The 14,022-nt window shown below is 43.1% G+C and overlaps 4 protein-coding genes across 5 annotated transcripts in view; 2 read left to right on the plus strand and 2 right to left on the minus strand.

Annotated features, from left to right (window-relative positions):
- The window catches only part of LOC109477605 (protein THEM6-like), a 4,300-nt gene extending 3,201 nt beyond the window's left edge, over nt 1-1,099 (minus strand). Inside the window, exons 1-2 of the mRNA XM_019778947.1 lie at nt 908-1,099; nt 52-263 (exon numbers count right to left, since the gene is read on the minus strand). Of these exons, the coding sequence (XP_019634506.1) occupies nt 52-263; nt 908-1,058 (363 nt within the window). The 5' untranslated portion in view covers nt 1,059-1,099. The remainder of the gene's footprint in view (nt 1-51; nt 264-907) is intronic.
- A 132-nt stretch (nt 1,100-1,231) lies between these two features.
- Nucleotides 1,232-5,355, plus strand: LOC109477557. 2 transcript variants are annotated; one of them, XM_019778879.1, is made up of 4 exons: nt 1,232-1,355; nt 1,888-2,035; nt 2,929-3,095; nt 3,708-5,353. In XM_019778879.1, the coding sequence occupies exons 1-4, from the start codon at nt 1,278-1,280 to the stop codon at nt 4,938-4,940; spliced, it is 1,626 nt and encodes a 541-aa protein (XP_019634438.1). In that variant the 5' UTR covers nt 1,232-1,277; the 3' UTR covers nt 4,941-5,353. The 2 variants fall into 2 exon arrangements, with proteins under 2 accessions (XP_019634438.1, XP_019634439.1); XM_019778880.1 differs by lacking the exon at nt 1,232-1,355 and adding an exon at nt 1,506-1,616 and having other exon boundaries at nt 3,708-5,355.
- Nucleotides 5,356-5,988: 633 nt separating this feature from the next.
- LOC109477560 lies at nt 5,989-9,536 on the plus strand. The gene is made up of 4 exons (XM_019778883.1): nt 5,989-6,190; nt 6,881-7,028; nt 7,486-7,652; nt 7,909-9,536. The coding sequence occupies exons 2-4, from the start codon at nt 6,884-6,886 to the stop codon at nt 9,148-9,150; spliced, it is 1,554 nt and encodes a 517-aa protein (XP_019634442.1). The 5' UTR covers nt 5,989-6,190; nt 6,881-6,883; the 3' UTR covers nt 9,151-9,536.
- A 1,060-nt stretch (nt 9,537-10,596) lies between these two features.
- Nucleotides 10,597-14,022, minus strand: part of LOC109477476 (GPI inositol-deacylase-like) — a 7,446-nt gene continuing 4,020 nt past the window's right edge. The window contains exon 3 of the mRNA XM_019778760.1: nt 10,597-13,473. Within this exon, the coding sequence (XP_019634319.1) occupies nt 10,751-13,473 (2,723 nt within the window). The 3' untranslated portion in view covers nt 10,597-10,750. The remainder of the gene's footprint in view (nt 13,474-14,022) is intronic.

Raw genomic sequence — 14,022 nt, forward strand, 5'->3', positions numbered from 1 at the left:
TTCCTTCTGCAAAGGTATACATGACAAATTGACAATGTTCACAATTCTTGCCTTAGATCTGACTCGGAAAGGCTCCAGGAACTGTAGTGACCTGCGGAAGCGGATGGTAGAGGCTCCCAGTACCATGGAGCCTCCCAGCTTCACTACGTTATCCCAGAGTCCTGTCGACTCGTACAACTGGAACCTGCCGAAGTCACACTTCCGAGTGAAGCGAGCGTTGTTCTTGTGGCACATGAAATCCATATCAGTGGTGGTCACCAGGCCTGGGAAAGAAGTGAAAGAATTATCCACCCTGAATGTCCATCACAATTAGCAGTTCAGCCAATGAGAGGATGGCAATTAGTACTAGTAGTTCAACCAAAGAGAGAATGGTAATTATCAGCTCGACCAATGGAGAGCCTCGGCCCTCCATGTCCATCAAATACATTGTACTTGCATTTTCTATGTTTTGAACTTTTGATGGAGGTGGGCGAGAGAGGTCCATAATGCTTTTGCACCATTGATTTGTTATCGATTATGGGAATGTGACATCTTTGACAATTTGATAATATTGTGAATAACAAAAGTTAACACCTCATGATTCTGTCAAACGCAAATATTTGCATTTTTATGGTTTCATTTTGAAGTTCTACGTCTTGACGGAGGTGGGCGGGGCTATGGTCTACATTAACGTCCACAATGTTATGTGTATGCCACCTGTTATCATGATGGATTGAGAAAACCCGTTTCATTCATCAAAGCTACAGGAATTTTTGTTAATACAATAAATGACAGCGCTTTTGAGAAATCCGCATCAAGGATGAAAGCAAGAAATCTTCGTTCACCATTTAAATCTGACCTTATCAACAAAGGTTATGGGGAGGAAGGGGCATGAATAAATGGGTGTAAATTGAGAAATCGAGCTTACCATAGGTAACTACTTCCTCCAATACGCCTTTCCTCTTTATTGTTTTCTGTATCCTTGCTACGGCCCACGTTACGAAACCATTGACGAAGTACCAGACATCAAAAAGGGCAAACAGCACCAGTAAAATTACATTCAACCAAATCGCCGCCATGTTGGAAGAGCGCACTGACAAGATGGGGATGTTTCTAAAATAATTTTGTGTTCAGCAAAAAAATTTATAAATTATGTTTATAGAAAAGGCTTAAAAATGTGCCACGGTCTTTAGAGATGCAATGCATTATACTACATTCAGAAATATTTCGACAATATCCGAGTCTTGGGTTGGTCATTGCTCATTGGTGGCTTTTGGGTCACGAGATGTCAATGACCCATGATACGGGTCAAGCACAGGATTTTTGCAACACCCCAAGAATTTGTCACAACAAACGTCGATTTTGAGAGGCGTTCGGTATGTTTTGTGTTCTTGTTGTACAATTTGATGATATAGTAAGTGAACTATGAGTGATCAGGCCGAAAATTAGAACACCAAAGTGGGTATTTATGGCTATGCAACTGTTACAGGCCAAATATGTGGGGAGGGGGGCGGCTGGGTGACAGTCTGTGGCAAAGAGACCAAAAGATGAGGGGGTATCATCTTTTGGTCGTACCACGGGCTATAAGTTATAACCGTTACACATGGGCTATTTAGAAATTATCTTAAAGCATGGAGGTAAATTGTGTTTTACCTCCATGCTTAAAGTTAAAGGGACCGCAAGAAAGCGGTTGGTGGTAAAAGCAGTCCAGGCAACGTCCGGGAGGACACATTTTAGGCAGTGTTCACAAAAGTGGTCACATAATTTGCCAGGTCGTCCTTATGTAGAGGTGGTCATATTTCGTACAGGTTTGACTGTATATCATTAGCCAGGTGGTCCCAATATTTAGACCTGGTCATTTATATATTGTATAGCCATTAGCCATTGATTCTTAGGTTTTCTCTTCAGAGGATGCCTTTGTTGAAGTGCCCGCGGACGCTGCAGACGTCGTGCCTTGACGCGGTGTGCAGACTGCCCCAGGAGGAGTGGGACAGGCCACACATCGCCACATGGCTACCTAAAATCATCAGTGGCATAAACCAGCCACACAACCTCAGTAAGTCACTCAGCTGCATGCATGCTTCTGTTCGATGTTCTCTAGAAACGTTATGTAACAGTAGGGTTCAAGCGCCACTCCATCGGGTCGGGACCTTTTGGCATAGTCGTTAGCGTGCTGGTGTCGTAAGCTGGCTGGGTTTGACGTGGGTTCGATTCCCATCGTCCCCGGAGTCGTTTTTTTCTGTTTCTACTCGCTCCCAGTTGTTTCAGTTTTTAGACCAAAGGGGTCTGTAGAATCTATGCGTCTGTGAAGGAAAGAATCAATGGGTTTGGTTGTAGTATTAATGTGTACCTTCACACAACAAAAACATATTTTTTTGCTGTCACTTCTTCTCCAAACACATAAGGCCAATGACTGTAGCAGACACCATGTAATATTGCTATTGGATTACATTACTAGTATGTAGCAAGTGACAGGACAGAGCTGGAGGGGCTGGTCACCATTTATACATGCGTATATCAGTATATACATGCAGAGCAGTAGTTTGTTCGGCTGGACTGCAAGTGAATATAAACATGATATATTTGCTTTGCAAATGATTCCTTTCTAATTATTTATCTATTGGTATATGCTTATTGAGAGTGCCTGTTTGGAGCATTTATTAGGAGAGTGATGAGTCTTACACATGTAGGTTACACATGTCTTCAGACTCACTCTCAGTCAATGAAATGACTCACACTGATGAAAGATAGTCGATGCTACCTGGAACATTTAACCCCTCAGAGAATTTATCCAATTGCTTGATTTGTATAATGCAATGTTTTAGCTGGATGTCTAACCTTCATCAACATAGGTGTAAATTTGTTATCTTAAAATGTAGCAAATACATTTGTAATGAGAAAGTCATGTTGTGCTTTACCATGTATGTAAGATATCAAGTTGTGTTCCAGGTGCAAACCTGTACCAGGCATTGCTCAATCACCTGATCCAGTCAGAGCAGCTGCAGTCCTGGCACCTGCACTATGTGGCCCATGAGAGTGTAAGGTGTCTGCGGCTGGATAAATGTCGTAACGTCCTTGACAATGATTCTGCCTTGCTCATCTCTCTCCACTGCCGAGTAAGTTTTCTTTATATATATCCATTTGTCCCTGAAACAACTATGAAAAATGAAAGTTTTCAATCATCGTACAAATGGTTCAGTGGGAACATATAGCTATATAGATTGTTTTGTCTCTCCTCTTCATATTTATCTGCCATCCATATTCCAGCATGGCAAGGGGGGCAACAAAATTTCTTTTTTTTTTAAATGCGTGCACTGATAAGTCCTCTGTGTTTCTTAAGGATAGAACATGAAAGGAAAAAAGGAATGTGATCTCGATCCAGTTTTAGCTCACTGAAGAGCTAGTCTCCCACTGGTCGTCACAGAGAAGACAGATGCTATGTACAGACTATACAGGTTCACTGTACCAGGAAATTCCCCAGGCTCTTTTCGATAAGCAACAATGAACAGTGGACCACGGCGTAGTGACCCATCCTAAGGACTGCAACCCTTTTGCAGTAGTGTGCATTCTGTGACAACAGCCAGAATTCAAACTCCCAACCTCTTGGTCCAGAGGCAGGGTTTCTAACCATTAGATTATGCACACTACCATGCATTGGATAACATACACAGGATGAAATATGAATTAAGATGTAATATGATACATAACAGTTTTTCTCCCTTTTGCAGAACCTGCAAGATATCTACATCAACTCATGCAAACAGCTGCCGTTGTTGGGTGTCAGCTTCTTGTGTCATCATCCCAGCTTGACCATTCTGGACATTACTGGTACCAAAGCAAACGACGAGACCATGGCAATACTGGCAAATGGATGCCCAGAACTCCAAAAGCTGGACATGTCAAGCACAGAAGTCACAGACATCGGCTTATTTGAGCTGTGTGGTCTGAGGGAGTCGGGGACGGGGTGCAAGAAGCTCTATCGACTCATAATACACAGCATTCAAGTCACCCTCTTTGGTCTGTCCTACGTGATAAAGGCTTTGAAACAGCTAAAGCAGTTGGGCACAGATCTGAACACCGGTCTAGTCCTGTATGGCATTTACCACGACTACCTTATGTACAACCTTCCCTTGAATCCTCTCAAGCTGGACTATGTCAGCTTTTCTTCACGTCACATGCTTGACTCCTTGCCAGTGCCTGCTTCATACATCAAGGCCCTGAGGATATGCCCCAATCTGACAGGTCTGGTGCTACGTTCAGCCATGCTAGCAAACATTGACGAAGAGATTTTGCAAAGTCTTACCCTGCTGAAAACTCTGGAGGTTGAGGAGGATGAGTACCGAGAGCACACGTTTCAGACAGTAGTCGTTCCCTTCCTGAGTAGAATTGGTGCCAAGATGGAAGATCTCACATTCACCGGTTTCTCCGATGTGGACCTGTTAGCAGTCTCAATCCACTGTCCTAAGGTGGATATTTTAACACTAGAGAATACACAGGGTTTTGCCGAGCAGCCAGCCCAGCAAGTGAATGATTCTGCTTTTCAAAATCTTAAATCATTCTTTGTTGAGATTGCTTATGAGGAGCTACAAGAGCCGATCCGGTACCAGCTCGGCCACGTGCTGAAAAACGCACCGAACGTATCGATCCTGCACCTGTGGGGCGTGGACTGCATCACAGATGACTTCATGACTGACGTGATGAAGCACAACAAGTTCGAGTTTCTCAGGAGCTTGCGGCTGATCGACTGTCCCAGCGTCACACGGAAAACCGTTGAGGCCTTGATGAATGCAGAGAACCGCTTCGCCGAGTTGATCGTGGATTCCTGCGACAAACTGAAGAAGACAGACCTGGAAGAGTTAAAGAAGCTGGCAAAGAGTAAAAATCTTTCCCTGACTGTAATACAAGGCTGGGGTAAACCAGAGGAAGCTAACAATGAAGAAGCACAGTGGTTAGCAATGTAGGTTGGCTCGACGTGTTTGACTTGATCTCCAGATTAGAATTTTCCAGCTTTCTCAAGAAAATGCACTTTAGTGCACTCAAAATTAATATTATTGGAGCGCTAGCTGTGCACCTGATTTTTTACTGTGTGCACCAGCATATTTGTGTACATGTAGGGTTATTTTTATGTTTATTATGATTTTACACTAGTATAAAGCATGATATTTAAGGTCAGAAAAAAGAATAAAACCTTTGTATTAGATCTACTTGTTTGTAAGTTAAAGTTATTTCAAAGTTAGGTACTAGATGTAGTAGTAGATAACTTCAGATTTAAGTTCTGACTCAGGATTGTTATGTTGTACATGTACATCCATTTTTTTCCATTCATACTTTTCCCTTGATATCACATCACAGAAATAAACATTCCAATAACAACACCTGTAGATAATTTCAGTTGTAATGTCATCTTTATTGTGTCTTTCAACTCATTAAAAATTTTTATACCAAAGCCACTGATTACAAAAATGCTAGCTATATTTTAGCTGCTGAGTCTCTTTCAACCTTTCTGGATAACCAGGCTACAGCAATTGAAGTAGCACCCTTTTTGTTCCAAATAACAGAACAGCATTGAGGATCAGCAGTAGCACCTTTTTTTTCAAGTTTGTTACCACCGCACATGATTGTACACGTAACCAAGTTGTCAGAGAAAACTTGCACTAAACATTACAATAGTCATAGGTATGAAAAAAAATTGGTGTGGAGACACATAGGCAACTTCAAGATACAATATACCTCACATCTCAGTCTGATACATATTCAAATCAAAACTCTTATTACACGCCACAATGTTAACACTTTTTCTGAAACAAAGAAATTAATCCATCTACACACTCTTGCATCTCAAACAAAAAAGAGATTATGAAAAAATTTCAGGGTGGTCTCAGTTACCGTAGCGCCACCATGCTGGAAGAGCGCACTGACAAGATTGTGATGTTTTTTTTTTTGTGTTCAACGGAAAATTTCATAGATTAGGTGTACATGTATAGATTAAGAAAAGGTTTTAAAATGTGTCGGAGTCTTAGAGACGTAATGCATTTAACATGTACTACAATCAGAAATATTTCGACAATATCCGAGTCTTGGGTTGGTCATTGCTCATTGGTGGCTTTTGGGGTCACGAGATGTCATTGACCCATGACACGGGTCAAACGTAAGAAATTTTGCAATCCCGCACGAAAACTTCACCACAAACGTCGATTTTGAGAGGCGTTCGGTATGTTTTGTGTTCTTTTTGTACAATGTGATTATATGTTAAGTGAACTATGAGTGATTAAAGCGAAAATTAGAACACCAAAGTGGGTATATGTGGCTATCCAAATAGTTTCAGGCCAAAATTATGTGTGGGGAGGAGGGGGGGGGGGCGGATGACAGTCTGTGTCAACTGTTGGTATCATGTTTTGGTCGTAGCACAGGCTGTAAGTTATAACCGTTATGCATGGGCTATTTAGAGAGCTACATGTAAAAGATGCCCACATTGAGTCATTACTTCGGGTAGCTGCACCATATTTTGGTGTAAAAATAAATGTAAGTAATTGTATGACGTCAGTTATAACTGTTATAATATGGCATGGCATAAATTTGCCCTACATTTGTTTTTCACACGTTACCCCTTGAGTTTAATCCTTGACGTTGATTCTTGATGTTGAATTAAGTTTGCAACTAAAATATTATACAGTCAAAAAGATAGTACTCTTATCTTATTCTTGTGTAATTATGGGGAACTTATCTAAAACGGACTGATGAAAAGTCACATTTGCCTGGTGGCCCTACATATACACATGTGTACAGGTGGTCATTTGCACAGTTTTGACTATATATCAATAGCCAGGTGGTCCTTATGTGGACGTGGTCACTTGTACAGGTTTGACTGACAGTAATTCTGAGGTTTTCCTCTACACTTCAGAGGATGCCTTTGCTGAAGTGCCCCCGGACGCTGCAGACGTCGTGCCTTGACGCGGTGTGCAGACTGCCGCAGGAGGAGTGGGACAGGCCACACATCGCCACATGGCTACCTAAAATCATCAGTGGTGAAAAGCAGCCCTACAACCTCAGTAAGTCACTCAGCTGCATGCTTCTGTTCTCTAGAAATGTCAGCATCTGCGTGAAGGAAATGCACCCCCCCTCGCTATTCAAAACAATGGGGTTCTTTGCGGCCAGTCCCATATGCCCTTTAAATGTAGGGGTACTTCTTAAAGATTACATTGACCACGAAAACAGCTACTGTAAAAATAGAAATTCATACATCATCACAGGCATGCCTGCAGACGACGTATAAAATTACATGACAATTAAACAAAGGGAACCGTGTGTTTTAGCTGCGATAGCGAAAAACCGAGGGATACCTCCTTCACAGAGTAATAAGGTCAATGACTGTAGCAGACACTATGTAGGGTTGGATGTCTGTCGAATGTCTGTTGGTAGTCTGTATGGGTGGCTTTAAATGTAGCTAATAATGAGAAAGTCATGTTATGCTTTACCATGTATGTAAGATATCAAGTTGTGTTCCAGGTGCAAACCTGTACCAGGCGTTGCTCGATCACCTGATCCAGACAGAGCAGCTGCAGGTGTGGCACCTGGAGTATGTGGCCCATGAGAGTTTGAGGAGTCTACGGCTGGAGAAGTGTCAGAACGTCCTTGACAATGATTCTACCGCTCGTTTCTCTCTCAGATGCCCAGTAAGTTTTCTTTTATTATCATGATAGTCAATCTGTGTTTGGAATTAGATATAAGAAAATGGAATGACCATACTTTCACTGGACCTTTGTTTCTTCTGGATAGAATATGAAAGGAAAAAAGGATGACCTAATCTCTGAGGGATAACATACATTAAGATTATTGATTGAGATTGAGATGTTTGGATACATGTATTTGTTTTCCTAAACGAGTGAAAGGATAGCATGATAAATTGCAATGGTTTTCTTCCTTTTGCAGAACGTGCAAGATGTCTTTATCAACTCGTGCAAACAGCTGTCACTGTTGGGAGTCAGCTTCATGGTCTGTAATTTTTCCCAACTGATCATTCTGGACATTACTGGTACCAAAGCAAACGATGACGTCATGGCAATGCTGGCAAACGGATGCTCAGGACTCCAACAGCTGGACATGTCGGGCACAGAAGTCACAGACATCGGCTTATTTGAGCTGTGTGGTCTGACAGAGTCAGGGAGGCAGGGGTGCAAGAAGATCTTTCGACTCAACATTCACAACATTCAAGTCACCCTCTTTGGTCTGTCCTACGTGATTAAGGCTTTGAAACAGCTAAGGCAGTTGGGCACAGATCTGAACACCGGTCTAGTCCTGTATGGCATTTACCATGACTACCTTATGTACAACCTTCCCCTAAGCCCTCTCAATCTGGACATTGTCAGCTTTACTTCACATATGCTTGACTACTCCTTGCCAGTGCCTGCTTCATACATCAAGGCCCTGAAGCTATGCCCTAATCTTATAGGTCTGGGGCTACGTTCAGCTATGCTGGCAAACATCGACGAGGAGATTTTACAGAGTCTTACCCAGCTGAATCAGCTAGAGGTTCACGAGGATGAGTACCGAGAGCTCACCTTTCAGAGGGAAGTAGTTCCCTTCCTGAGTAGAATTGGTGCCAAGTTGCAAGATCTCACATTCATCGGTTTCTCCGATGTGGACCTGTTAGCGGTCTCAATCCACTGTCCTAAGGTGGAGAGTTTAACACTAGAGAATACACAGGGTTTTGCCGAGCAGCCATCCCAGCAGGTGAATGATTCTGCATTTCAAAATCTTTCTTCATTCATCATTGAGGTTAATGTTGAAGAGATGCCACAAGAGCCGATCCAATACCAGCTCGGCCGCGTGCTGAAAAACGCACTGAACGTATCGATCCTGCACCTGTGGGGCGTGGACTGCATCACAGATGACTTCATGACTGACGTGATGAAGTACAACAAGTTTGAGTTTCTCTGGAAATTGCGGCTGATCGACTGTCCCAACGTCACGCGCAAAACTGTGGAGGCCTTCATGAACGCAGAGAACCACTTTGGCGAGTTGATCGTGGAGTCCTGCAACAAACTGAAGAAGTCAGACCTGGAAGAGATAAAGAAGCTGGCAGACAGTAAAAACCTTTCCTTGTCTGTTATACAAGGCTGGGGTAAACCAGAGGAAGTTAACGGTGAAGAAGCACAGTGGGCAGCGATGTAGATTGGCTCGACAATATGTGACGTTTTTGGACTAGATCTCCAGATTAAAATCTTCCAGTTTTCACAGGAAAATCCCTTTTATATTTAGGAGTGAGCTAATGTTGATAAATGCCGTAGCTTGGTAGATACTATAGAGCATCAGTAGGCCATGCTTGGGCCTGAAATATTGGGTGCCAAATTAATTGGAGCTGTGCACCTGATTCTTGACTGTGTGCACCAGTATATATGGTGGGGTTATGTTTATGTGTATTATGTTTATTATGATTTTACACTATCATAAAGCATAACATTTAATGTCAGAAAAAAGAATGAAACCTTTGTATAAGATAAACTTGTTTATAAATAAGCTACTAGATGTAGTAGTAGATAACTTCAGATTTAATGTGATTCAAGCTTGTTATGTTGTACAATGTACAGCAATTTTTCCATTCACACTTGATATCACACCACAGAAATAAACATTCCAATGACAATTATTTCAATTGTATTGTCATCTTTATTATCTCTATCAACTCATACAAAAGTCTTCTTACTAAAGCCACTAATTACAACAATGCTAGCATGTATTTTAGCTGCCCAGTCTGTTTTGTCCACTGCGCGTAACCAGGCTACAATTGAAGCAGCGACATCTTTTCTGCTAATAACACTACGGCATTGTAGTGTAGCATTGATCATCAGTAGCACCAATGTTTCAAGTTTGTTACCACTGCACATGATTGTACATGACCAAGTTTGCATATCCATGATTGCTTGCAGGAGAAAAGTTGCACTAAACATTATGACCTATCATACAATTATTCAGACCATAGATATGAAAAAAAACTTGTACATCTAGAACTAAAATTACATTTTGGTGGAGACAATAATTCACAGGTAACTTCAAGATGCACTACACCTTCAAATGTATATCTCAGTGCTTAAAGCTGTTTATTACACACTTCTAGTGGAACTCGAAAAGTCATAGTTCAACCCATTCTTGCCAGACAAATTTTAAAAAAATAGCAGCAACAGCACATTGCATACAATTACAGCTAAATCATGCCCTTCCCCACAGACATGAATGGGTTATTTCTGCTGACTTATGCATGCAGTACTAATTACACATTTCTTCTGTCATCATAGCATGAATGAACAAGACCACAGAAACAAGGTCAAGAACTAGAATAAGTCTTAAGTAATAGAATAAAAATCAATGGACCAAACTATGACTATCCTAACACAGATAGATTGTCCTATATTTCATGAAATTTAGGTCCTGTCAGTGTTATTTTTCAGGTAACAAGATAACTTTCATGATCTAATTGGGTTTTAGGTTATTACAAACTCAAGCTGCTCTTGATTCTTAAGACAGGTGAAGCCAACAACATACATGTATAACATTCATTTATTGAATATGGCACATGTTCCAGACCCATACCTCTATCTGAACAACTCAACAAGGTAATGATGACAGAAACAAGAAGTTATAAACTTGAGTGTAAGTCTATTCAAGTACAGTACTTGTATACCTAACTGATTTTTGTGATACTGTACTGGTACTGGGTACCAGTACACAGAACTATTCATGAAGCTTTCACACGCTAGATGTTGTTGAATAATCTTCACATTCTCTGACAGAAAGCAACCAATAGAAAAGCTGCAAGTATAAAGTATGGTGCCCTGTAGAGAGCTACCATGCAGTACATACAGGTAAACACAGCACTGACATACACAAGCCAGGATAACCAAACGACACTTCGCTTCTTCCTGAGGTAGCATCCCTGCAAGGGATACAGGAAAGCAAAACATGCACTCATAGCAGCAGCAGTGTAGAGAGCAGGGTCTGCCGGTAGCCTGTACTCAAAGTTGAAGTTCTTTCCCCAGAAGACGACAGAAGGCATGTACAGCATTGAGATGAACCAGATCAAGTACAGAATCGTGTATTGAAGATGGAAGGTGTCTTCCGCGTCAACAAGCGGACCAGGCTTTTTCTTGTCGTTCTCTAAGTTTAAACAGTTCCTCAAGGTGATGGTATTGGCATACAAGCGGCATGTCTTACCAAAGTACAGTGCTAGAACAAGAGCAAAGGCAAGTGCACCCGAAAACTGGCTAGCCACAGCCAGGAAGGCACCGGAGATGACGAAAAGTGCTGCCGGGTGGGGAGCTTTTCTCGTCATCTCTTCGGGATCTGTCGGTTTCTTCCCGAACCAGACCATGCAGTAACCTATCATAGTTACCCCGCCGAACAGGGCAGCCGACACCATCGCACAGATGGTATTCGCAAAGAAGAAAAATTGAATAGGCATGGCGTTAAACCACGTTCCCTGAGCTTTCATGACTTCTGAGTCCGGGAGAGGAACGTTGAGAGACAGGTACATCAAACGTGCACCCTGGTAACTAATCAATAGGGAGAAGAGGTTAACCAAAGGTGCAACTCTGTAAGGCTGGCAGAAGGCTGCCTGGGCTTCGGAAAATGATGGGCAGGGTTGCCCGCGGCCAATTGTCCTGATCTGGTAGGACAGCACCATCAGTATATTGGTCACTGTAAGCGCGGGTAAAACAATACCGTGGAATCTCATCAGCTGACCTAAAACTTCCACCAAATTGACCCAAACTTGGACCTTGTAGCTGCACCTGGGATTCAGATAGAGCCACAGCTCTGCATTGGTGGTTTCGTCTACCAGTTTTCCGCTCTGCAGACGCAGCGAAAGTTTCCTGCTTCCTTGCGAGACGCCGTAAACGTCCTCCTTGAACCATGGAATGTGCAGATGCATCTTTGTCCAGTCATTGTCCGATGAGTCTTCACAATCGCTTATCAAGCTGGCGGTGAAGGCTTGATACACTTCTTGTAAGCCTACAACACTGATGTTGTAAAACATGGTGTTGTTTGGAACTTTGATCTCAACTACACGTTGTATTGCAAACGACATGACATGGGGGACTTGTAAGTCCTCTGCTTTCTCTGAACTATTGTAAAACTGTGTTTGTACCTTTACCGGCTTTGACGACTTGGGTATAGATACAACAACATGGGAGAAACTCCTATAGCTGGCCAGATGCAGGTGAACAACTTTGTGGCCAGAGTATAGAGGGGGGCTCAGTTGAGACCGAGAGGACATGTCTAGCCCCTCTTTACACCTACGTCCCCCCTCTTCTTGGCACAAGTACACCCAGCTATCTTCTACAATGTTGGTCATTGCTACGAAGGTATCTCTACCTGACTCTACGTCAATGGGGAACATGTAGTTTGTTCTGTCTTTGTTTGCAGTCTCGGAAAATTCCCAAACTTCATCTGTAATTTCGACCCACTTATCACCTGGTGGAACTACACTTTGTACTGACGTTAGGGAGAAGGACTTGCTTCCAGGGTGGTGGAGAAAATGGTGGCGAAACACCTGCATCCTGCGTTTCACGTCCGTCGTGACCTGCCTCGTTGTCGGGTCGATGATGTCGAAAAGCGCCCTCTTGGTGGCCAGAACCAACTGCTTACACCACACTATTGCAAGATGGTCGGTGGACAGCCACACTTTCGGAATTGCCGATGTCACAGCGCTAACAGCGTTGGACTCTGGGACAATCCTTTTCAGGGAGGTGAGCCCCGACTGGACGAGGTAATCTCTGTGTGCGCCTCCCGTGGAGGCTATGGTGACGTGGGAAAGTCGTCCACTGCTCATTCCATCCTGCCAATACTGGTTGACTGTGCGGTAAAAGTCTGCCATGTACTGATCCGCATTGATGACAGGACTTTGGTGGGGGGTAGCCTGGGTGATGATGGTGTTGACCATCGAGGGATCAAAGTCAGGCAGGGTGAAAAGAGCTCTGGCTATAATGCCTCCCACTGAGTGACCGACAAGAACTACGCTTTTTGGTGGCGTCTCCGCCTTCCGGTACATCGTAAGGATCTTCAGTACACACCGATGGACAAACTCTGTCTGCTCCGACAGTATGGCGCCAAACATCCCCGTCAGTTCTTCATTCAGATCCACTGAGAAGTAGTTGAAGTGGAACGGGGTGCGGAGGTGCTGTGCTTTCTTCAGAGCCACCGAACCAAGCGACCTGACCTGCTTGTAGCTGCCTGCATTGCCGGGGATGAACAATACCGGTACTCCGGTCAGCTTGAAGTTCTTCGACTGTCTCGCGTATGCGCCCTCTCCGTACAGGAACAGGTGGTATCGCGGGAAGGATTTGGTGACATTTTCGCTCAGAGGGACGGGTAGGTATTCTGGGTACTCGAACATGTACGTCATTTCGCACCTGTTGTCCTCATAGTTGGACAAGATGTCGAACAGGCCGACCAGGACCAAACCAAGTATCAGGACTGGCCGCACACTCGCCATCGTGTCTTCTTTTTACACTAGCAGGAGTGGGTGGGTAAAACTGCAATGGAGAGAAATTTACATAGATCAGCATTGAAAATATTTACTGTACATGTTACGAGCTATCACTGTTTTTTTTACATCATATATTGACATCATTAATAAATAATGAACGTGGCTATATACACACCCGGTGTGTATATAAAATTTATTTGTCTTTTATATACACACCCGGTGTGTATATAAAATCTATTTGTCTTTTATATACATAACCGGAAAGTTGACAGGGCAGCCATTCGAATGATCTGTCGCCGGTGGGTTATCCAGAGTCACCAAAGGGACCGGGGCGAACCCCGGGTTGGTCTTGGTCTGATAAATGCACGCCAGACCGTGAGGTCGGCGCTTCTTCCGCATGTATTAGCTCTAGAATTACCACAGTTATCCATGTAGGATGTGACGATCAAAAGAACCATAACTGATTTAATGAGCCATTCGCAGTTTCACAGTTTATGGCTTAATCTTTGAGACAAGCATATGACTACTGGCAGGATCAACCAGGTAGCGAGGACGACAGGGGC

This window comes from Branchiostoma belcheri, unplaced genomic scaffold (assembly GCF_001625305.1).
Source record: "Branchiostoma belcheri isolate BF01 breed outbred unplaced genomic scaffold, Haploidv18h27 scaffold40, whole genome shotgun sequence".
NCBI classification, from domain to species: Eukaryota; Metazoa; Chordata; class Leptocardii; order Amphioxiformes; family Branchiostomatidae; genus Branchiostoma; species Branchiostoma belcheri.

Coding starts and splice junctions, on each gene's coding strand:
- LOC109477557 (XM_019778879.1), top strand. CDS start 1,278: ATGATACGGGTCAAGCACAGGATTTTTGCAACACCCCAAGAATTTGTC. Junction 2,036..2,928: donor AAACCAGCCACACAACCTCA/GTAAGTCACTCA, acceptor GTTGTGTTCCAG/GTGCAAACCTGTACCAGGCA. Junction 3,096..3,707: donor TCATCTCTCTCCACTGCCGA/GTAAGTTTTCTT, acceptor TCCCTTTTGCAG/AACCTGCAAGATATCTACAT.
- LOC109477560 (XM_019778883.1), top strand. CDS start 6,884: ATGCCTTTGCTGAAGTGCCCCCGGACGCTGCAGACGTCGTGCCTTGAC. Junction 7,029..7,485: donor AAAGCAGCCCTACAACCTCA/GTAAGTCACTCA, acceptor GTTGTGTTCCAG/GTGCAAACCTGTACCAGGCG. Junction 7,653..7,908: donor GTTTCTCTCTCAGATGCCCA/GTAAGTTTTCTT, acceptor TTCCTTTTGCAG/AACGTGCAAGATGTCTTTAT.